The sequence below is a fragment of the Nerophis lumbriciformis genome, linkage group LG04 (assembly GCF_033978685.3).
Source record: "Nerophis lumbriciformis linkage group LG04, RoL_Nlum_v2.1, whole genome shotgun sequence".
NCBI lineage: Eukaryota > Metazoa > Chordata > Actinopteri > Syngnathiformes > Syngnathidae > Nerophis > Nerophis lumbriciformis.
The window spans coordinates 45732501-45756405 of NC_084551.2; the positions used below are offsets into that span (position 1 = coordinate 45732501).

The window sequence follows — 23905 nt, forward strand, 5'->3', positions numbered from 1 at the left end:
TACTTCCACCCAAGCACAACAGCTGCTCATGTGCTTAAGACAAAGCAAGAAATGCTAAAGCTGCCTGCTCATACATGATGTCCCAACGAGGTGGAACTCCACTTATGATATGTTGGAGCAGCAGGCAGCTATATACTCTGCATTGACCCACAACACCCTGAAGACAAATGTCACCCTGTCTGATGATGATGTGAGAGTGGCAGGTGAGGTCCTCCAGGTGCTTAAAAGTGTTCCATCTAAAGTTAAAAGTTAAAGTTAAAATACCAATGATTGTCACACACACACTAGGTGTGGCGAAATTATTCTCTGCATTTGACCCATCACCCTTGATCACCCCCTGGGAGGTGAGGGGAGCAGTGGGCAGCAGCGGTGGCCGTGCCCGGGAATCATTTTTGGTGATTTAACCCCCAATTCCAACCCTTGATGCTGAGTGACAAGCAGGGAGGAAATGGGTACCATTTTTATAGTCTTTGGTATGACTCGGCCGGGGTTTGAACCCACAACCTACCGATCTCAGGGCGGACACTCTAACCACTAGGCCACTGAGTCGTGCTCTACTGAGCACTGAAACTTCACCATCTGTGTCAATGATCCTGCCACTGAAAACAAGGATTCTACAATCCATGGCTCCAAGTGTGGAAGACAGCAGCATCACTCCAGATGTCAGGCTTTATTTCACTACCTATGTTTCAAGGAAGATGATGTTTCTTCTTATGTTGCACTTAAACTTGTTTTTTATTAATGGTCATTGGTCCAAGTTTAAAGAAAGGAGGAATGCCTTTTTATGTTGCACTGTTTTTCATGCATTATGTTAAAAGGAAAATAAAAATGTATGTCAAGTTGATCAACAGATTGTATTATTCTCCAGTGCAATAACAGTACTGAAATGAAGGCAAAAAGGGCATTAATGGGAGCTTTAAAAAAAAGAAGAAAGAAAAAAAAAGTAACTAAATAGTTACTTTTCACAGTAACGCATTACTTTTTGGTGTAAGTAACTGAGTTAGTAACTGAGTTACTTTTGAAATAAAGTAACTAGTAACTGTAACTAGTTACTGGTTTTCAGTAACTAACCCAACACTGCAAATCATTGTATTCCGTTTTTATTTCACCGGTTTTGTATTTGTGTTATAAAACATTGGTTGGAAAATGACCAAAATTCAATGGTCAAACCAACGTCAGAACCCAATATTGATTAAACGTTGTCAAAAAAGCATCTTATTTCAACGTTAGGTTTGAGTTAATCAACATCAGGACCTAATTAAACAAGTTCTCAACGTTGTTTTAATGCTGGGTGTATGCCTCAATTTCCTTCAGACACGATGAATCAACGATCAATTCCACTTTCAATAGACCCAATTGTTAAAATCAATTCTTTGCTTAGTCTCAATGTTGGGTTATAGATGACAAAGTGTACTATAATTATTACAGGGGAGGAAAAAAACAACAGTAAAAAGGAAGGGGAAAAAAAACAAAGACAATGTAATGAGAAAAAGCTGGAATTTTGATATCAATAATAATACACTGTCACTTATACCACAAAGCTGACTCCAAATGTTCTTTGAGTATATGTCGCTTGCTTATCAACAAGATCAGCTCCAGTGACATAAGTTTTATTTTGTTCCATAGTGTGATTTGTACTGTTTTTGGCAGTCCAACAGGAAATGAGCGGGCGTTCTGACGAGTGTAGCAGATGTGAACATACCACGACGCTCTGGAGACGACCGGCTGGCTTTCCAAGCGGAGGAAGCAGTGGAGGTAGGGGTGACACGCACATACTGTAGGGATTAGAAATCAGGTTATGTTGTAGAATGTATGTTTGTGGATTGTGTCCTCTCACTCCACCTTTCATTGACTTCACCCAGTTAGATTCTGCCTCTACTGCTTGTTTCAAGCAGTTACACTATTTGGAACCCTGCAGCGCCATCTACACACAATTGAATATTACACGCAGACAACTTTTGCAACAAATTATTTTATTTTAGGATTCTTGCTTCAAAACCTAAACACAAGTATTTTCTATTGTAATGCCTTGCTTGTTTCCTCACAAATGAAACCAATTTAAGTATGACAATTCAACATATTATAAGACAGAAGAAAGCCAGAAAGTAATAGGCATTTTCAAAAACACATACCCTCCTATTTCAACATTCAATGGGAAAAATATTATCATTTTCTTTCATTTCCTTTTGCCCCCCGCGACCCCAAAGGGAATAAGCGGTAGAAAATGGATGGATGGATGGATGAAAATCCATAGAAATACCTTAAAGGTGAACTATGTTAAAATACCAGCTGAGACAAAACAAATACAATAAAGCAGTTCATTTTGCATTTATTAATAAGACAAAAACTACATACAAAACATAAGGTGTCAGCTTCAGTGAGATGGTCTTCCTTTACTGCATGCTTTCAATAAAAAACTACAGTTTTGGAATCGGAAAGAATGAGGTGACTAAAGCTTGTAGTACCAGTGTGTTCCTCTGGAGGTGACAGTGAGCCACAGCAGTGTAGTGGAGTTAAGTTTCCCAGACCAGCCGGCTTAGATAAACATTTGAGTTTAAGGTGCTTGGATTATTAGCACATTTAATCTTTTATTAGTTCTTTTTTTTTTTGTTAAAAGAGTGTCTTTACTTTACCACGTTGTTTACAGCAGCCATCATGGCGTTTTTAGTATAAAAAACATCTAATGAGCTGTCTTGACTGAGGAAGTACATCACCTTCCTGCTAACACCCTAGAAGGCCTCCACGTGGCCGTGTAAGGACGTGGTGTTCCCCCCACAGTCCACGTACTGGTACAGCTCCTGGGAGACCTGCTCGGTGTGGCCAAAGTAGGACGCCGTCACGGTAACCCTACAAAAATAAATAAGACCACAAGTCACCTTCAGGCCATTATAGCTGTCACAGTACTCAATTTAGAGCATTTTGACAAACAAGTTTACCAAATATGGTGCCTTGTCCGATAATTAACTACAGGCCAACATGGCTGACGACCAAAATGAATTAGTTTTTGTTTGTGAAAAGATCATCAAGACAAACATCGCAATTATCCTGTATATAGTTGCATGTCTTTTAAACTTGAAAATTATCTGACCATGTAAAAAACATTATGTTAACACAGGGGTATCCAAAGTGCGGCTCGCAGCTCCAGTTTTGTTGGTCCGCAGCATTGTTTTCGATTAAAAACAACAGTAAGAATGTAAAAAAAAAATATATATAATATAATAAATATTATAAAAATATAATTAAAAAAAAGCTGACAATTTCATACTAATAACTCAGGGGCATCCAAATTTTTTCCACAAAGGGTTGCATACTGAAAAGTCAAAGTATATGGGGGGCCATTTTGAAATCGTTTTAATTTGTAAAAAAAACACAAAAAAAAACATATACTTACAGAACATTTGGAGTCAGCTTTGTGGTATAAGTGACAGTGTATTATTTTTTATACCAAAATTCCAGCTTTTTCTCATTACATTGTCTTTGTTTTTTTCCCCTTCCTTTTTACTGTTGTTTTTTCCTCCCCTGTAATAATTATAGTACATTTTGTCATCTATAACCCAACACTGAGACTAAGTTTTGTCTTTAAATATATACACTATCTGTTTTTACCATTTCTTTTTACAAAAAGATAAAAATGTATAAAAATGACCCATGCATGCTTTGACGTTTTAGTAAGCGGCTCTTGGTGAAAAATTAACATATATTCCAAACATTTATTAGAATAAAATGCTTATTCCCCAAACTTATGATTTCAAAAGCAAGCAAGTTATCCAACAATTTGTACTTTAAAAAAACAACTAATAATCAAATGCATAGAAAATTGTGTATTACAAATTAATATATATTTACGGCAAAAAGTGGCCCCCTGTAATGTGGCCTGATGTAAACAGTAGTCTCTGCTCTATCAAATGCCTCAATTAATCCTTAATGCAGTGGTTCTCAAACTTTTTCACCGAGTACCACTTTAGAGAACACTTGGCTCTCAAGTGCCGTCTTAATGATCAACATTAAAATACAGTTGCATAAAAAAAAAAAAAAAAGCAGGGGTTTTATTTAAAGAGTATATTTAAAATTTTGGCCACTGTACCACTGCGTTTGAACATAATAAAATAAAACACTGTCCTTTTAGTCAAGTAATTATTTGGCATACCACTAGATGGAGCCCACGTACCACTACCGAAGTTTGCGAATCACTGCTCGAGCAGATGCATTGTTCATTTGACTAAATAAACACCTCATGCTTGGATTTGACTGTAATGCTGAGTTAGTGCTGATGCTCACTGTTTGCTGCCGTTTCACAACAAGCAGCATGCTTTTATTTTGCAACAACTTGTCACCATGAGGGATTGGAGCGAGCAGACAAGGCTGATTAGTGGAGGACAACAACCTTTGAGACACATGGGCAATACTGCACATTAAATCCCACTTACTGCATCATGACCACCATGTTGTGTACTTTAATGGACTCCAAAGTGCAGAAGTCGCTGCCAACAACACAAGAACACGTTTGGACTTTTTGGATCAAAACATTTTCATCCTAATAATAAGAAGTAGGGATGTCCAGATACAACTTTTTCACGTTACCAACAGTGGTTGAAGTGGAGTGGAATTTTTTTTTTTTTGGCGACACCTATTGGCCACCCCTAAATTCCAGACTAAAAGCTGCTACTTTTTTCCTACACTTTGAACCCTGCGGCCTATAAAATGGTGAGGTCAATTTACGGATTTTTCTTCGTTGGTGGCCATAAAGCAAATAGATTTAATTCAACACATGCAAAGACGCCTACATGGTGTGTTACTGTTTGTGCTAGGGCGCCATTTTTTTAACGTGTTCGCTCACGGCAGGTGCAGCTTGGTGAATGCCTACAAAATGTTTCCTGCTGTTTAAAGCTTTGAACTGGTAGTACACGTGCCATTCTGTCTTCTAATTATCCATAGTGTTTCTACTCGTATGGATTCTTCATTCATCGCTCTAAGCAACGTTTGTAAGTAAGTTTTACAATATAACTAAAACAATTCTCACTTATTACACCGTCCCATGTGTGATGTCTGTAGGAGTGTTTTCAGGCATAGTTGTACGTGCTGTCGTAATGCAATGAAGCTGTGTCGTTAGCATTAGCTAATATGCTAACACATTTACAAATGTCTGTTATTATTAACTTACAATGGCATTACTTTTGTATTGTTTCAGTTTCATAAATTCCTCAGTAAATTCATCAAAACGTGACCGTGGAGTTATTCAATCTATTTAGCTGACTGGAGAGCTAGCTTCCACAGCTAGTCTGTTTGATCATCCGTTTTACTGCATCGTTTGGAAACAATTACGGTATGTGAATAAACTTTTACAAAATATTTCTGTGTAAATAACAAATTTTACATTGTATGTATCTGCGGTTTATATATGCAGCTAATATATAGGAAAAATATGTCCTAAAATTTAGTGGGTGCGACTTATGTACCGCTGCGCTCGAGAGTCCGGAAAATTTGTTAAATAAAGCTCATGATGCGATAAGTTGAATGATGCGGACACGTTTGCTACTGGATACTTTCTAATATGCTTCCCTGCCTTGGAGGCATTGCATGTTTAAGTAATATGCAACTAAATAATTTGATACTTGTTTATATTGACACATTTGATGTTTTAAAGTGCAATATTGTTCATTTAAAGATACTTATTATGTATGGCTAGCTCATGTGCTGTTGTGTGCTTAGCTGTTGTGTAGCTTGCTAGCTCCTCGTAGCCTATAGCCTACAATGTTTACCTTTAGTAAATTACTTGGCTAAAACAGAAGAAAAGACCAACCTTGTGTACTTATTGGAGGACATTTAGATGTTAACTGTTTGACCATCTTTGAACAAGTAAACACACTGCAGGACTGCTTGTATCAGAGTTTTTACATGCAAGCTGATATGATTCCATACTTGTATTTTTGCTGATATCGGACCGATATCTTACATTAATATTGGATCAGGACATCCCTAATAATAACAATAATGTTATGAATACTTACAACATATAACTTATTTCGTCCGCAATGATGGTGGGAACGGTGTAGTCAACCTGCAAGAATGAACAACTTCAACAATACACACATGATGTTTGAAGCGCGTGTTTGCAAAAGCTAAACACCTATGCATATTCCTCAGTAACATGGCACAGCCACTCTACATGTTGTATTCACCTGACGTCACGTCTGGCTCATTAAATATGCAAAGCTCGAAGTGGTGGTCAAGCGAGCATCTGTTGTCAAAGCTTTCTGGGTGGCATTTTGTCTTTTTTTGAGGAAAAATGCCCTATGCTTGCGTTGTTATATGCTGTTGGAACCGTTCAAATCGCAAAAAGGATAAACGTTTCTTCAGAGTTCCCCGAGAGGTAATCAAAAAGGGCGAAAGAGTGCAATATTTTACGAAGCGACGACAAAAAAGGTAGTTCTCGTCTGGAGCACTCCAGTCCAAGGAAGCAGAGGCTAAAAACACACAAGTTTGCAGTGATCATTGCGGTAAACATTGGATTTTTGACTTATACAATTAAACCCTTGTCGAAAATTCTTTTTTTCCCTCCCTGAAACAAGTAACACAAAAACTATACCAAAAAAAACATGCATCAGTCAAAATAAATACAGGCAAATAGTGACATGAAACTACAGACAACTGCACTCCAGTTTGTCTCCAACACGGTGCAGCAATACAGAAAAGCAGATGAAAGGCTCAAGTCTACCTTTTAATTACTTTTAAGTCAAGATTAAATTTGATATCAGTCTCTTATACATATTTTAGGAAAGCACCCCATATTTCCTGAAACTTCACAGAACAATCGTTCAATGTCAGCCTAATTTTCTCACATTTAAGGAAATAAATAATATTTCTAAGAGCTTGGGAAGATGGTACGACGCAAGGCTCAAAGACACCGAGCAGTTTGAGCAACTAAAAAAGGATACCATCCCTTTCATGGATCGCATCAATGAAACCTTCTTGCCAGGAAAACTCAAGTTGTGGTGTTTTCAATTTGGCATACTCCCAAGACTCTTGTGGCCTTTAACTGTGTACAAAATCACCAAGGTTGGAAAATTGGAACGTGTGATAAGCACACAGCTGAAACATTGGCTTGGAATTCCAAGGTTCTTCAGTTCCATCGGACTATATGGGCATGGCAAATTGGAATTACCAATCTAAGTCTGGTGGAAGAGTTCAAATGCACCAAAGCAAAACTGGTCATGACGCTAACTGAAACTGAGGATGCGGTCATTCGAACAGCGGCCCCCCCGAGTAGCAGCGGGAAGGAAGTGGATTCCATCAGAAGCTGTTCACAGTGCAAAGTCTGCTCTTCAATTCAGAGATGTGGTTGGGCAAGTACAGCATGGGAGAGCAGGACTCGGACTCATCCCAAAAGTTCCCCTATGGCACAAAGCAACATCAGAGCAGAAGAGACGGCTAGTAGTAAGTGAATTAAAGTGAATTATATTCATATAGCACTTTTCTCTAGTGACTCAAAGCGCTTTACATTGTGAAACCCAATATCTAAGTTACATTTTTAAACCAGTGTGGGTGGCACTGGGAGCAGGTGAGTAAAGTGGCCGTGCCAGCAACTTGAGGGTTCCAGGTTCGATCCCCGCTTCTGCCATCCTAGTCACAGCCGTTGTGTCCTTGGGCAAGACACTTTGCCCACCTGCTCCCAGTGCCACCCACACTGGTTTAAATGTAACTTAGATATTGGGTTTCACTATGTAAAAGTGCTTTGAGTCACTAGAGAAAAGCGCTATATAAATATAACTCACTTCACTTCACTAAAGTGTCTTGCCAAAGACACAACGGCAGTGACTAGGTTGGCAGAAGCGGGGATCGAACCTGGAACCCTCAAGTTGCTGGCACGGCCACTCTACCAACCGAGCTATACCGCCCCAAGTACTAGTAGTATTGGAAGTAGTAGAGGGAGACAGGAGGAGGGAGAACGACATGCTAAAGCCGTCTCAATGGCCAAGCAGGGGAGATGGACCAACTGGGAAAGCCTGGAGAAGAAAAAGCTCAACTGGCATGACATCTGGCAGATGGAGGGAGCACGGCTGAGTTTTATCATCAGAGCCACGTACGACCTTCTACCGTCCCCCCTAAATCTGAAAACCTGGTGCGGAGATGATCCCGCCTGTTCCCTGTGTCAAGCACCTGCATCTCTAAGGCATATCCTATTAGGGTGTACTATAAGTCTCACCCAAGGATGCTATACTTGGCGGCATAACCAAGTACTCAGAGAGCTTCCATCAACACTGGAACAGAGGTGAACCACCACAAACGATATCCCACAAACACCAGCAGGAAAGGTCCACTTCACACATTTTGTATCAGAGCATCAAACACCACCAAATGATGCAAGCATCCTGAAGTCGGCTCGAGATTGGAAATTGGGCCTTGATAAAAAGCTTGTTTCCCCCAGAAATAATGGCTACAACACTTCGGCCAGACATGGTCTTGTGGTCTCCAACAGCAAAGCTGGCTTATGTCGTGGAGCTGACAGTACCATGGGAAGAAGGGGTTGAAGAGGCTTACAAAAGAAAAAAAAACAAATATTCTGACCTGGGAGCTGAAGCATCCCAGAATGGCTGGAAGACCAGCATTTTCCCAGTAGAGGTGGGATGCAGGGGATTTGTTGCCACATCTACCACAAGTCTGTTGAGAAAATGGGGTGAAGGGTCGCTCCCTCCAACAGGCTATCAAGTCCATGTCAAGTGCTGCCGAAAAAAGCAGCAACTGGCTCTGGATTAAGCGTAAAGACCCCAACTGGGCAATAAGATAGAGACGATGGTATGCGGTAAGGCTTAGGCCTGACTCAGGGAAAAAGGACGTCCCTGCCATGCAGAGTCCAACGAGATATGGAGGGTATGGCATGGAGGGGGGTGTACTTGGGACGCTGGGTACACCGTTGAGCCCTCTGGAGACATCGTGGGCTTCAATCAACGAATCATCGATGAAGCAGGGTGCCAAACCGATGACCCCAATGACATACTTACCCTCCCTTACACCACTCCACACAGACTGTTACTGTCAAGTTTATTCCTACTTACCAAAGGGATTGAAACATCTAGTTCTATTTGTTTTACTGTGGGTGTGGCAAGGAGACGCTGCAGCATTCCAATTTAGCACAATGAGTCTTCTAGCCCAGTGTTTTTCAACCACTGTGCCGCGGCACACTAGTGTACCGTGAGATATTGTCTGGTGTGCCGTGGGAGATTATGTAATTTCACCTAATTGGGTTAAAAATATTTTTCGCAAACCGGTAATTATAATCCGCAAATGTGCCGTTGTTGAGTGTCTGTGCTGTCTAGAGATCGGCAGACTACCCGTGTAATTCTCTTCCATATCAGTAGGTGGCAGCAGGTAGCTAATTGCTTTGTAGATGTCAGGAACATGGTTTTTCGTGATCACAATATGCAGACGACAGCGTGCAGGTAAAAAGGTATCTAATGCTTAAGCCAAAAATGAACAAAAGGCAAGTGCCGCTAAGAAAAGGCATTGAAGCTTAGGGATGGCTATGCAAAACGAAGCTAAAACTGAACTGGCCGCAAAGTAAACAAAAACAGAATGCTGGACGACAGCAAAGACTTACAGCGTGTGGAGCAGCAGACGGCGTCCACAAAGTTCATCCGTACATGACAATCAACAACAAAATAGGAGCGCAAGACAAGAACTAAAACACTACACACAGAAAAACACCAAAAAACTCAAAATAAGTCACGGCGTGATGTGACAGGTCGTGACAGTACACCTACTTTGAGACACGAGCTATATTGATGCATGGTTGGTTATGATTTGAATTCATATCCAACAATTGCGAGAACAACTTTGTATTGTCAATATCGGCTGCTGAATTTCATTTTTTAATGTTTTCTGCTCGTGGTGTGCCTCGAGATTTTTTCAATGAAAAAAATGTGCCTTGGCTCAGAAAAGGTTGAAAAACACTGTTCTAGCCAACAAAGTAGTAAATGCCACCAAGTTCTTTTTGGATTTGCTAAGAGAAAATGACAGAGGGGCTACCCCAAATAGTCTGCATAGAGGATTCAGGTGGATCCTTTCGCCAATTACCAAAGACAAAGTATTAAAAATGTCAGCCCAATAACTGCACAGGGATGGACAAAGCCAAAACATATGTATTAATAAGTTAGCTGGAGACTGTTTGCACCGATCACATAATACCGATATTGCGTCATACCATAGCCAGCCGGACCTTGGTATAATAAGTACGATGTATTAGCTTGCATTGAATACGGCTGTGTTATAGCACAAACAGAAGACTTATGAACTCTACTTAAAATCTCTGTCCAGCCCTCTTCAGATAGCGTCACTCCTAAGTCACCGTCCCAAAGTGACTTAATTGAATTCAGAGATTCAGGGTACATTATTTGATAAACTCTTAACGTAAAGTATTTCCCATTTAAGTATTATCTTGATATTGAGATTTTTGCTAAGAGTGTTTTGTAAACTATCAACTCATAAACAAAGCTTTCAGCACATACAAGACGTTAACATTTATATTTTGATAAGTTTGTTGGGTTAGTGAGCTGTGATCACTTCTGTCACAATCAGTCAGGTCTTCAGTGTTGTCTCTGATTATCTTTGAATGGCGAACAGTGAAATCACGGCTATTGAGTGCGAGACTCGCAGTGTGTTTACAAGGACCCGTCCTCACAAGACGCAAAGGTAAATCACGTAATGCAACTTTGCCCGAGCAAAAACGATGCACAATTTATCCGGGAGAATCTTGATACCAATTTCCTTGACTTAGCCAGACACAAAGAAGTTGTAGACCTCATCTGTTTTGCCATGTAGAATGACGTATAGAGCAGATAGTTTGCAAAGTCTGGGAACGAAACTGACAAGATAATATTTAAGATCACGGGACAGATCTTTTTTTGATACCGTATAGGGATCAATTCTATTGCATAGTTAAGATTTTTTTTTGCTTGTATCTGCTTTTAGCGGTAAGATCTAGGCCCCTTGCGTACTCAGTTTGCACACAGTTTGCTGCACGGTACCCATATTGGTTTGGTTGACCACCACTTTGTTCACCGGAAGTAAACAGGTCAGAAAAGGTCACGTGATTGCATAAAACCTATTTGAATTGTGTCACAGATTCACTTTCATTCATTGGTAGTTTCGACCACTACAGATCAGCAGTCAATTTTGGTTACCTTGTCATTCAGCTGATGTTTTTTTCTCTCTCTCTCTCTGTGTGTGTGTGTGTGTGTGTGTGTGTGTGAGAGTGAGAGAGAGTGAGAGAGTGAGAGAGAGAGAGAGAGAGAGAGAGAGAGAGAGAGAGAGAGAGAGAGAGAGAGAGAGAGAGAGAGAGAGAGAGAGAGAGAGAGAGAGAGAGAGAGAGAGAGAGAGAGAGAGAGCTCATTATACAACTCTGACCTGTCGCTGGTCCAGCGGTACAATCACGGTGCTGTTATTGAACTTGGCCTTGCCGATCACCGTCTTGGAGAACTCCACTTGGGCGGTGATGTTAGTAATGGATATGGTGTAGTAGTTATTATTGGTGATGTTTAGAGTGTTCTGGATAAAGGAGGACAAAATATATACAGTATATGAGACTGTGGTCATTAAGACAAACAACATTGATTATTGATTTTCACAACAAAATTGCAAGGACAATTGTTGCTACGACGTTAAAACAATACAAGTGTGTATTGGTAACAATCAAACATCAATAGAAAGTAACATCTTTGTAGTAAGACAGACATTGATTTGTCGCGTATTGAACTCGGCTGAGCAGTTACCGTTATATTGAGATAGATGATGTGTTTCGTTTGGTCGTAGGCCACGTAGGCAGACTTCACGCCCACATAATCGACATCGATGGACCGCGGGAAGAGGAAGAAGACAGCCAGGCTAGACAGCAGCAGGCAAACGGTCACCGACAATGTCACGTAAAGCTTTCTGCGTTCCAGAGAAACCAGAAGTTAGACCCTGAAATGAGCAAATCACTTTGCGATCCTTAGTCGATGAAACACTTACGTCCTGCTGGGCCTCAGTCTTTGGTCGCTGTAAGGAATCAGAGCCACCAGCTGATTCTCCTGACCTGTTGAATGATTAAATGAATGCGGTCATGTTACTATTAGCTGAGTCAGCAGTATTGGCATTCCAGAGTGGGAGGAATTATGTCACATAAACGAGGTTGGATTGACACAACAAGGGGTCTTTTTACTGCATTACCAGCATGTACTTCATTTGTGTTTTGGACTCGTCTTTAGTCAATGTAGACACAGTGATATTGGATGAATCAGGGTTTCTGCACGTATCAGCAAATCTAATTTATTGCTTTTTAACAAATTTAATGCCCAGGTCCGACTGCAGATTGTTACAGTCAAAAGCATACAATTGTTTGAATGGACAAAATTGTAAGCATTTGAAAAAAAATGTGTTGACATTACATTAACTGTGGCTAAATTAAGCGCCAATCATAACATCATAAAAATGCAAGTAACCCTTTTAAACGCAATAGACATATTTTTCATTACTGTGCATTTTGTACTATTGTAATTGGAAGGTGAATAACTTAATAATCATGAATAGGTTAAATGGTAAATGGGTTATACTTGTATAGAGCTTTTCTACCTTTTTTAAGGAACTCAAAGCGCTTTGACACTATTTCCACATTCACACACAGGTAAACAAACATCAAAACAAAATGGACTCATTTGTTAGCAAAAATTGCACTTCAATAATTTTGAACATCTTGAAGTGCAGTTTTACCCTCAATTGGAAAAACTGGGTCAGGTGGTTTTTGTTTTGTTGTCTTTTTTTGTTGCCAATTGCAATTGTATTACATTTTTAATGCTTCTGGACATTGTATTTAATGCAATTGAAAAATGTAGTTTTCAAAAAATCCTGTTAATGACTTCTAATGCTTTTTAATATGCACTAATCATTGGGTCTATTTTCCAAGATCTGTCGACTCGACAAATCAATTTACAATGCAACCGGCACATTTGACCCAAAAATGCCACAACTCAAACCAATCCGTAATGCAAATTATTCTCGCTGCTGCTTTGATAATAATTCTAATTTCGCTCATCCTTTTCTGCTGATTGGGAATTTTATTTTTTTCCTTAGAATTCTCGCACGGCTGGCCTGCTGAACATCAAACATGGCAGTAGCAGGATTACAACGTACCGTAAGCTATTCCATTACGTACAGTATAGCCCAAACTAATGTTGTCTACATTTATACCACACAACACTCACTTCCGGGCTCGCCAACATTCAGCAACCACTCCCTCACCCAGACATGCATAAAGTGCCTTTACAGACCTTTGGATTTTCGGAACCCACAATATTATGAACTGACATAACTGCCATGAACAAATCATGTCATGAAACATCAAGTCTGTTATTTGACTTACCGTATTTTCCGGACAATAAACTGCTACTTTTTTCTCACGCTTTGAATCTTGTGGCTAATAAAACTGTGCGGCTAATTTATAGAATATTCTTTGCTAACGGGCATAATGTTTTGTAATCAACAAATTAGTTTTCATATTAAATCGACTGAGACACTGAAAAGTTGTGTGCTATGGCGCCATCTTTTGGACAAATTCACTCAAAGTAATCGTCCATAGCGTTTCTGCTTGAAAGGATTCCTCAGTCGTCACTCCAAATGACGCTTTACAACATAATTCTTACTTACTAAACCATCCCATGTGTGATGTCTGTAGGAGTTTTTTAATGCATATTTGTAAGTGCTATCGTAACGTAATGAAGCCAGCGTTGTTACCATTAGCTAATATGCTGACGCATCTACGAGTGTCTGTGTCAGCATTATTAACTTACAATGGCATTCTTTTTGTATTGTTTCAGTTTCGTAAATTCACAAAAACTTCCATCGTAGAGTCTGTTTAGCTGATTGGAGCGCTCGCTTCCGCAGCTCGTGGGCCCAAGACGATGACTTCTGTTTTGTTTGATCACCCGTTTTACACCCATCTTACAGGCACCGTTTGGGGAAAAAAGTAAGGTATGTGAATAAACATTTACAAAATATTTAGTACCGTTATATATCTGCAGCCTATTTTTCTAACATTTGGGAGGCGTGGCTTAAATACCAGTGCGCTCTATTGCCTGGAAAATACGGTCCATACTTGACAACTTATTCACACTCTGCATGATCTGAACCCTCTCAGTGCCCATCCATAGAGGAAAGTAGCACACATAATGAACCGCGATATTTTCTGCATTAACGTGACTGGCACATGACAATCCTAACGTTGAGTCTAAAAATAAAACAGGTTGAGAGGAGGAATGCTTGCTTTACATATGATTCACTATGCAGAAGCAGATGTTGTCACAAGGACCTGTGACCTGAAATGCCTTCAGGGTCTGATAATTACTGAGCATCATAATACTTTTTGTTAGAGCTTTTAGTGGACTATTGGATCAGATCATTAAATTGTGTACTTAATGTTGTTAGTGAGAGCATCAGGCAGTTTTAATGAAGAGATTGTCCGGTGTTAATGTTTCTTACCTCGTGGGATTCGCCCGGTGCCCTGGCAGGTGGGACATGTCACACTGTCCCGTCCAGTGAACTCCACATAGGGGAACTGTGACACGTCTCCGTTCTTTCCATCCTCCTGCGTGTGGTTCTCATTGCACTCTGTATTAGCCGTCAACGCGTCCTGACTGTCGTCTTTGTGCTTGGGCAAGCATGACTGGGACTTCCCCATAGCTGACTACTTCTGTATACCAAACACAGATTGGCAGAATTTATCTGATGCAAAGTTAAAATTGACTGTGACTATCAACACTCCTTAAAACTACCATAATACAAAAAAAGTAAAATATCAATTTTAAATGGTCCCAGAGGTTCCACAATTGTGTTGTGGGAGTGTGTTCTCCAAAATCTATCCTTGACGTGAGAAATGTGTGCTTTTATTAAACCTACAGGGAACATGTGTCTGTAGCTTTAATGCTAATTAGTTTGTGTTGCCATGAAGTAATATGTATATTTTTACACATACACTCTAACTCTGCACTTGTCCAGTGTAATAGATTCCATATCATATCCATACCATAACATAACATTTAAGGGAAACGGCACTTTTAAAAAAATCATTCACAATTCTTTTGTAAGACAAGAACACATATGTATCCTTTTTTTATACATTCTAAGTTGTAAAATATGGCAAGTACAAGGTGGATAACAATGCAGCTAATGGCAGTACACTATTCCGTTCTTTAAGCCTACTAAAAAACCTCAAAAATACTCAATTTACATCTCATGACCTGAATAGTAACCAAGTATTACCAATAATGTTGTTCTAAGCGCTAACAAGACAATTTATTTTTAGCAGCGCATTGATCACCGATAGCTAAGTAGCTTATGCTGCAACATAGACAAATTGAGCCAGTGAGCTGCTGCATCGCCTCTGAGTTGGTGAAAGTTAATTATAGATTATAAATCATGCCTCTCACCTGGATAGTAGACGGTTGTGGCCATAAACTGAAAAGTCGGTCAACTTTGACAGCCAACTTAAACTGGTACGTACATAGCGTAGAACAGTGGTCCCCAACCTTATTGTAACTGCGGACCGGTCAACGCTTGAAAATTTGTCCCATGGACCGGGGGGGGGGGGTTTGGTCATAAAAAAAAATACAATCATGTGTGCTTACGGACTGTATCCCTGCAGACTGTATTGATCTATATCGATATATAATGTAGGAACCAGAAATATTAATAACAGAAAGAAACAACCCTTTTGTGCGAATGAGTGTAAATAGGGGAGGGAGGTTTTTTGGGTTGGTGCACTAATTGTAAGTGTATCTTTTGTTTTTTATGTTGATTTAATAAAAAAAAAAAAAAAAAGTTTTTATTTTTTTTTGGGTGGTTGGGGACCACTGGCGTAGAATACACGAAAAGATGCTTGTCTGCACCACCTTTTGGTTTTTTTAACCATTCGTTATTATGATTTATTCTTCATCTAAATGGGTAGGAATAAACATCCCATAAGTCGGCATCTCAGTGAGAGCAGATGTTGTACAGTAAGTGACTGTTTATGTGTTTAGTTTGTGCATCTTGTTCAGCACTTAGCAATACTGCTACATGACACTTAGTGTTTCACTAAAGCTGGATCTGTTTAGCACACAACTTCTAAAATGTGTAGATCATTTTCCTTATATTCACGCTTAAAAACATAAGGTTCTGAATCATAATTTGTCCCAAAGTAGTTTTTGTTGTCTCTCACAAAGTCTGTCATGAGTAGTAGTAGTGTTGTTGTTGAAGTGAAAAGCGAATGTTGTGATGCGTCTAGAGATGTCCGATAATATCGGGCTGCTGATATTATCGACAGACAAATGCTTTAAAATGTAATATCGAAAATAATCGGTTTCAAAATTATTGGTATCGGTTTTGAAAAGTACAATTTATGAACTTTTAAAACGCTGGTGTACACGGACGTAGGGAGAAGTACAGAGCACCAATAAACCTTATAGGCACTGCCTTTGCGTGCCGGCCCAGTCACATAATATTTACGGCATTTCACACCACAAGTGAATGCAATTCATACTTGGTCAACAGCCATACAGGTCACATGGAGGGTGGCCGTATAAACCACTTTAACACTGTTACAAATATGCGCCACAATGTGAACCCACACCAAACAAGAATGACAAACACATTTCGGGAGAACATCCGCACCGTAACACAACAGAACAAATACCCAGAACCCCTTGCAGCACAAACTCTTCCCGGACGCTACAATGTACACCCCCGCATGTCCCAAATTCCAAGCTGCTGTTTTGAGGCATGTTAAAAAAAAATAATGCACTTTGTGACTTCAATAATAAATATGGCAGTGCCATGTTGGCATTTTTTTTCCATAACTTGAGTTGATTTATTTTGGAAAACCTTGTTACATTGTTTAATGCATCCAGCAGGGCATCACAACAAAATTAGGCATAATAATGTGTTAATTCCACGACTGTATATATCGGTATCGGTTGATATCGGAATCAGTAATTAAGAGTTGGACAATATCGGATATCGACAAAAAAGCCATTATCGGACATCTCTAGATGTGTCTGTAAAATGGATGCGCCAAATACGTAAATATTACATGTTATTATGAATGTGCCTGTTACTACATTACATATGTACTTTCAGTGTGTGTATAACAAGTTTTGTGGGTGTGTTGTAAAGCGCTTCGAGTCTCGAGAAAAAAGCGCTATATAAATATAATTCACTTCACTATTAAGAGCGTTTTATAGGCACACTTTTGCTCGTGTTTAACGATTCAGAATGTAGGAAAAAAAGAGCAACATCTGTTCTTGTCTTACTAAAGCAGTGGTTCTTAACCTGGGTTCGGTGAGTCGGCCTCAGGGGTTCGGCAGAGCCTCCGCCGCGGAGGTCAAGACACGCCCGACTCATCGTGTAAATAAAAACTTCTCCCTGTCGGCGTATTATGGATACCCCCAAACAATGTTCCCTCTAATTTTCCATCTGTGTGAGCAAACGCAAAAACTCCTTGAGCATTCAATGAAACACATGTGAGCGACGTCAGACCTGCAGCACACCTGTCCTAAACCTGACTAAATAACAAGTTCAATGTTTTATTATTGTAATCAAATGACAGCAGCCATTTCCATGAGATTATTTTCTAGTATAAGTGTTTTGGCCCACTTACAATGACTATAACATATTGTTTTTCATGAGCTGTGTACTAGTATTATATGTCTAGGTGGGGTTCCTACTTTGGAAATAATGTGGACCCCTTTCAGATATCGCATTTAGTGCCCACTAAAACATTCACATGTTGCACAATGAGATGTAAACATGGGATCATGTGTACATTCCTGTAACTTTCTGTTTGTAAAATATACCTTTATTAGTATTTCTTTAGTATAATAACATCATTTTAGGATTACGGTTCGGGTTCGGTGAATGTGCATATGAAACTGGTGGGGTTCAGTACCTCCAACAAGGTTAAGAACCACTGTACTAAAGGATTGCGAATGATAGGCCAAATTCCAAAAAAGTGCAGTTCCCCTTTAACATTTATAGTTCACACTCATGCTATTGTTGCAGCCATTCATACACGAGCCAGTTCCCTAATACTATGGTTTGTGAGTGATATTATTGTGTATCCACATGCAGTGTTGGTGCTGAATGATATAAACCTGGATGTTAATAACCTGTGTCAGGAGCCATTTTGCACTTTTAACACTCAAATGTCACCGCACACAGACACACAACAGTATTTTAGAATATTTCAATTGTGACTTATGTTTTTGCACACACTGACTTCAGTAATAATTGTGTCATCGTCGTGAGCACGTGACGCATTACCTGTGTAATCCAGGTCATGTTGTGGTCGGTTAAATAATACATGGCAACACAAAGACGTGCGTGCTTGCATGACCAAGCCGAGGCCGCCATGCTAGGATTGGCCTAGCGCCGAGTACACAAAGTACCCAGTAGAAAAACATTGCGTCTGTTCTTTTTTAGACGGCCATGTTTACTGACATGGGTGTTATTTAAAACATTAACACATATACATGTATGACGTCATCGCGTTCTCTTGACAAAACGATTAAACGAGATAAACACAGCAGCGCAATGGACGGCACTACGTACCGTGAACCGATCTTATTATCAATATAATACTTTAAATAACATTAGTACAGACGTACCTGGGTTGTCGTTCTTTATTTTGTGTGCTTAGTTATCGTGCGGGTCATTCGTTCAGTTTGTTGTGCTTGTCGCGTCAAAGGAAAACGACGGAAGCGTCGGGTACGCCCCTTCCCTCGCCTGATTGGTCAGAAATTCCCAACGTGCGTGACGACATATGTTACGTAAAAACGTAAACAATGCGTCGAACCACAATTCTGCAATAATACGCAGCACACTCGAGTTTTTAAAAGCGAGGAATTAAAAAAAACAACAACCTCACGTACTAAAGAGTATGAATATTAAAATGTATTCACTAATTTTATTATATTGAAATGAAAATGGATTTGATCACGTTTTCCCAAGTAATAATACTAATTTATAGAGCTATACTGCAATTTAATTGTTCAGCCTCGATATAAATCTATAGCATTCAGGTTGTCGAAAAGGAAGGCAAGGCAATTTTATTGAGAGCACACAAAGCAATTCCAATTGCTTTACAGAAAATTAAAATAAGGACAAATAATTCAAATGAAAATTCCATCCATCCATTTTCCTACCGCTTGTGGTTCTCAACCTTTTTTCCAGTGATGTACCCACTGTGAACATTTTTTTAATTCAAATACCCCTAATCAGAGCAAAGCATTTTTGGTTGAAAAAAAGAGATAAAGAAGTAAAATACATCACTTTGTCATCAGTTTCTGATTTATTAAATTGTATACAGTACAAAATATTGCTCATTTGTAGTGGTCTTTCTTGAACTATTTGGAAAAAAAGATATAAAAATAATTAACGACTTGTTGAAAAATAAACAAGTGATTCAATTACTACACATAGAGGTAATCATCAACTTAAAGTTAAAGTACCGGTACCAATGATTGTCACACACACACTAGGTGTGGCGAAATTATTCTCTGCATTTGACCCATCACCCTTGATCAGTGCCCTCTTTGTAGAAGTAATCATCAACTTAAAAGTGCCCTCTTTGGGGATTATAATAGAGATCCATCTGGATTCATGAGCTTAATTCTAAACATTTCTTCACAAAAAAATAAATCTTTAACATCAATATTTATGGAACATGTCCACAAAAAATCTATCTGTCAACACTGAATATTGCATTGTTGCATTTCTTTTCACAGTTCTTTTCACAGTTCTTTTTGACAGACATTTTAGTGAGAAACCTGAGCTTGTGCTTCACTGAGGATCTTTGTCAGTCTTTGAGGCAGGAAGGCAACTGCTGTGATCAAGCTCTTCTCCACGCAGAGTCTGTTTCTTTGCTTTGATTTGATCACAGTCATTGCAGAGAAGGAGCACTCTCATAAATATGTGGAGGCAAAGGGTAATAGCTGCTCCAAAGCTTTCTGCCCCAGGTCAGGGTGCTCCTGCTTCACAAACACCCAGAACTGTGTGAGTGTGGAGGTGGAAAACTTCATCTGGAAGCCATGGTCAGATGACACTTCCAGGAGTTTTTCCTGATAAGTGACAGGTAGCTTGCTTCTGGTAGCTTCAGACAATAGAAACAGATTTCTCACCCAATCCAGCTGTGCAGATTTCTCCTCCATTTCAGGAAAGTAGTAATGAAAATCTTGAATCAAGTTGGTCAAATGACCCATGATGACTGACTTGACTGGAGCTCTGTCCACATCCTCATTTGTGAGAAAATCATCCACCTGAGAAAAGCAGGTGAAATTTCCCTGAGCACAGGCCATTTTCCACAGCTTAGTTTTCTTCTGAAAACCACCCACCTTGTCATAAAGGTTTAAAATGTTGGTGTCCTTGCCCTGTAGGGACATATTCAGTTCATTCAGTTTGCCGAAAATATCTGCCAGATAACATAACTTTGCAAGCCAGTCCGTGTCCTGGAACAAGGTGGCGTGGGAGGAATGGTGATCAATCAGAAAGGTGTGTACCTCGGAACGTAATTCCAACAGCCGGTTTAGTATTTTCCCTCGGGAGAGCCAGCGCACTTTTGTGTGCAGCAGCAGTTGCGTGTGTTCAGCTCCCATATTTTCACAAACAGACGTGAATTAAGTGGCCTTGACTTTATAAAGTTGATGACTTTGACGCTGTGGTTTAAAACGTCATGAAGCACAGGGCTGGTTTTCCTGGACGCCATCGCCTCCCTGTGTATGACACAGTGAGTCCACTTCACGTCTGGGTTTTCTTTTTTAGCGCGTGCAATCAGTCCTCTCACGCTGCCCGTCATTGACATCTGTGCAGATGCTGCTATAGGACTTCCAGCTGATGCTATTCTCAGAGAAGAAAGTGTTGACAATGTCAAAAATGTCCTCTCCTGTTGTTCTCCCCTCTAATGTTCTACAAAAAAGTATGTGCTCATAAATATCGTCAGTATCGATGTATCTGACAAAACCTACAAGTTGTGCATTTCCACTAATATCTGTGGATTCATCCAGCTGGAGGGAAAATGAGTGGCTAAGTTTTCCAACAACTTGCTCAACAATGTCTTTTCCCATTTTATCTACTCTCCGGCAAACATAGAGTCGCTTGATAAAGGCACATTCTTTATTTTCTCGGCTGCGTTTTTATCCAGTATTGTCTCGGCCAGCACTGCAGCGGCTGGAAGTATCAGCTCTTCAGCGACAGTGAACGGCTTTTTGGCTTAAGCAACAAGCAAAGACACCGCGTAAGAAGCCTCCAGGGCTTTGGCTGATGCTGTGGAGGCCTTCCGCATCGTGTCTTGAGATGACCTGTATTAATTTAGTCTCCTCTTAAAAAAATCAGGTGGCTTACCGACATGACAAGCGTGTTTTGTCCGGAGATGCCGCTGTTAGCTAACATTTCTCCACAGAAAAAACACAATGCCTGGGGGGGTTACAACTCGATGCCGTAAATCCCATTAATACATATTCTTCGGAATACTGTCTGAATTTTGCCAGCTCTGGTTTGGCCTTCTTTGGCACATGTTCCTCCTTGTTTTCAGCTGCATTACTGCTACGCTTTAACCAAGCCTCCATTGTTTTCTACATCGATAGTTGATTGACAGTTGGTGCCGTGTGGCACCGCCAGGTAGGGTCAAACCATCATGACATGGGGGAAATTGTGGGTTTATGGTAATGAATGGAATAGCCTATTTGATTTGATGTTCAGTTTATGAACTTACATTCATATTTTGTTGAAGTATTATTCAATAAATATATTTATAAAGGATTTTTGAATAGTTGCTATTTTTAGATTATCGTATTTTTCGGACTATAAGTGGCAGTTTTTTTTCATAGTTTGGCCGGGGGTGCGACTTATACTCTGGAGCGACTTATGTGTGAAATTATTAACACATTACCGTAAAATATCAAATAATATTATTTAGCTCATTCACGTAAGAGACTAGACGTATAAGATTTCATGGGATTTAGCGATTAGGAGTGACAGATTGTTTGGTAAACGTATAGCATGTTCTGTATGTTATAGTTATTTGAATGACTCTTACCATAATATGTAACGTTAACATACCAGGCACCTTCTCAGTTGGTTATTTATGCGTCATATAACGTACACTTATTCAGCCTGTTGTTCACTATTCTTAATTTATTTTAAATTGCCTTTCAAATGTCTATTCTTGGTGTTGGGTTTTATCAAATAAATGTCCCCAAAAAATGCAACTTAAACTCCAGTGTGACTTATATATGTTTTTTTCCTTCTTTATTATGCATTTTCGGCCTGTGCGACTTATACTCCGGTGCGACTTATACTCCGAAAAATACGGTATTTAAAAAAAAATCTCACGTACCCCTCGGCATACCTTCAAGTACCCCCAGGGGTACGCGTACCCCTATTTGAAAACCACTGCTCGAGGGTTCTCGGGGGTGGCTGGAGCCTACCCCCGCTCCATTCGGGCGGAAGACGGGTTACACCCTGGACAGTTACAAAATAAAATCATTATTAAAAAAAAAAGTATAATTAATTCAAATCAATCAAATACCGTTTATAATATACGTGCAGTTGTCATATGCACAATTAAAAGTGTTGTATATTGCCAACATCATTGTGTTTTCCAGTGTTGTTTGCATCACCTGCCAGATGATGGCAGTGTGTAGCCATGTGTGAGTCAGCAGCTCACACTCGTTTGTATGGAAATATTTTATGTTTAACCTCTGCTGAGTTTTTCCTGATTAATTTGTGGGACTATTATCCAGAAAACTTGTTGTGATGCTTTAACACCATGCTTTATATGCTTTATAATTTTTTTATTGCAGCAGGTTAGGTTATACATTCTTAGATCCTGTATTTGTTAATTTGTCAGTCATCAAACTCTTCTGCGCGCAGGCTGTTTGGCACTGACATGAATTAATGTGCTCAAAAAACAGGGCTTGAAGGTGTGTTATAGTAAACGCAATGCATTGTGGGTCTTGCGGGCCTAGTTTATTATTATAGCTTATTTACACAGCTGAATCCAAGACTGTGCTCAAGTTTTTCTCTTTTCTTTAACAAGTTCAAAATATGGCGCGAATGTGCGGCATCATTAACTGCCACACTGGTTGTCACAATCGCTTCAGGAAAAAATATCGATTCGGGGAGATTTTTCTCATTTCCGGTGTGAAATGTTGGCTGTAGGTAACACACAAATGTACTACAGCCAATAAAGTTGCAAATAATAAAGTTTATGGATCTGGTGTAATTCAAAACTGCACAAGCAATTTATAAAACAAAAAATAATCTGCTGCCTCCAAATATCCAAAACATTTTCAAAGACAGCGATGGAAAATATATTTTAGTATGGTTGAGGGTTAAAATGAATCTAAGACAGCCACCTAAGACATGTGTAAACTCAACTCTTAAAAGTAAGTGCATATCAAGTCTGTGGGGCGACTCTTGAATCAATTGCATGAGTAAAAAATGAAAGCAGTAACATCTTTCAATTTAAAAAGATGTACACAAATATTCTTGATAGGTACAACAAAGAGGAGGAAACATAAAATATCTTAAGGCTATTTTCTATTTATATCATTAACATTTAATGAAATGAGTGTTTATTAATGTTTTTAATTTAAATATACTGTATACTGTAATATAAGGTGTACTATAATTTATACTAAAGGAATTTTGTTCAATCAGTTTATGATGTATTCTGTTGTTGATAACGAATTAGATTATTATATTTGAGTGATGGGGCAGGACATTATAAACTTTTGCTTCTTTCTGCTCCTTTTTAGACACACACCATGTTTATTATTTACCTTGTTAAAATTGTAAGACTGGAGAGAATGTTTATTTATTAATTTTTGAATTTTCCATCCATCCATCC

The 23905-nt window shown here is 39.3% G+C and overlaps 1 protein-coding gene across 2 annotated transcripts; it reads right to left on the bottom strand.

The window, feature by feature from the left end:
• Positions 1 to 2313: 2313 nt before the first annotated feature.
• On the bottom strand, positions 2314 to 18811 carry tmem106ba (transmembrane protein 106Ba). 2 transcript variants are annotated; one of them, XM_061956255.1, is made up of 8 exons: positions 18666 to 18811; positions 14506 to 14716; positions 12004 to 12067; positions 11766 to 11925; positions 11401 to 11541; positions 6009 to 6058; positions 4428 to 4481; positions 2314 to 2847 (listed from the first exon to the last, which is right to left on the bottom strand). In XM_061956255.1, the coding sequence occupies exons 2-8, from the start codon at positions 14702 to 14704 to the stop codon at positions 2730 to 2732; spliced, it is 786 nt and encodes a 261-aa protein (XP_061812239.1). In that variant the 5' UTR covers positions 14705 to 14716; positions 18666 to 18811; the 3' UTR covers positions 2314 to 2729. The 2 variants fall into 2 exon arrangements, with proteins under 2 accessions (XP_061812239.1, XP_061812247.1); XM_061956263.1 differs by lacking the exon at positions 4428 to 4481.
• Positions 18812 to 23905: the final 5094 nt, after the last annotated feature.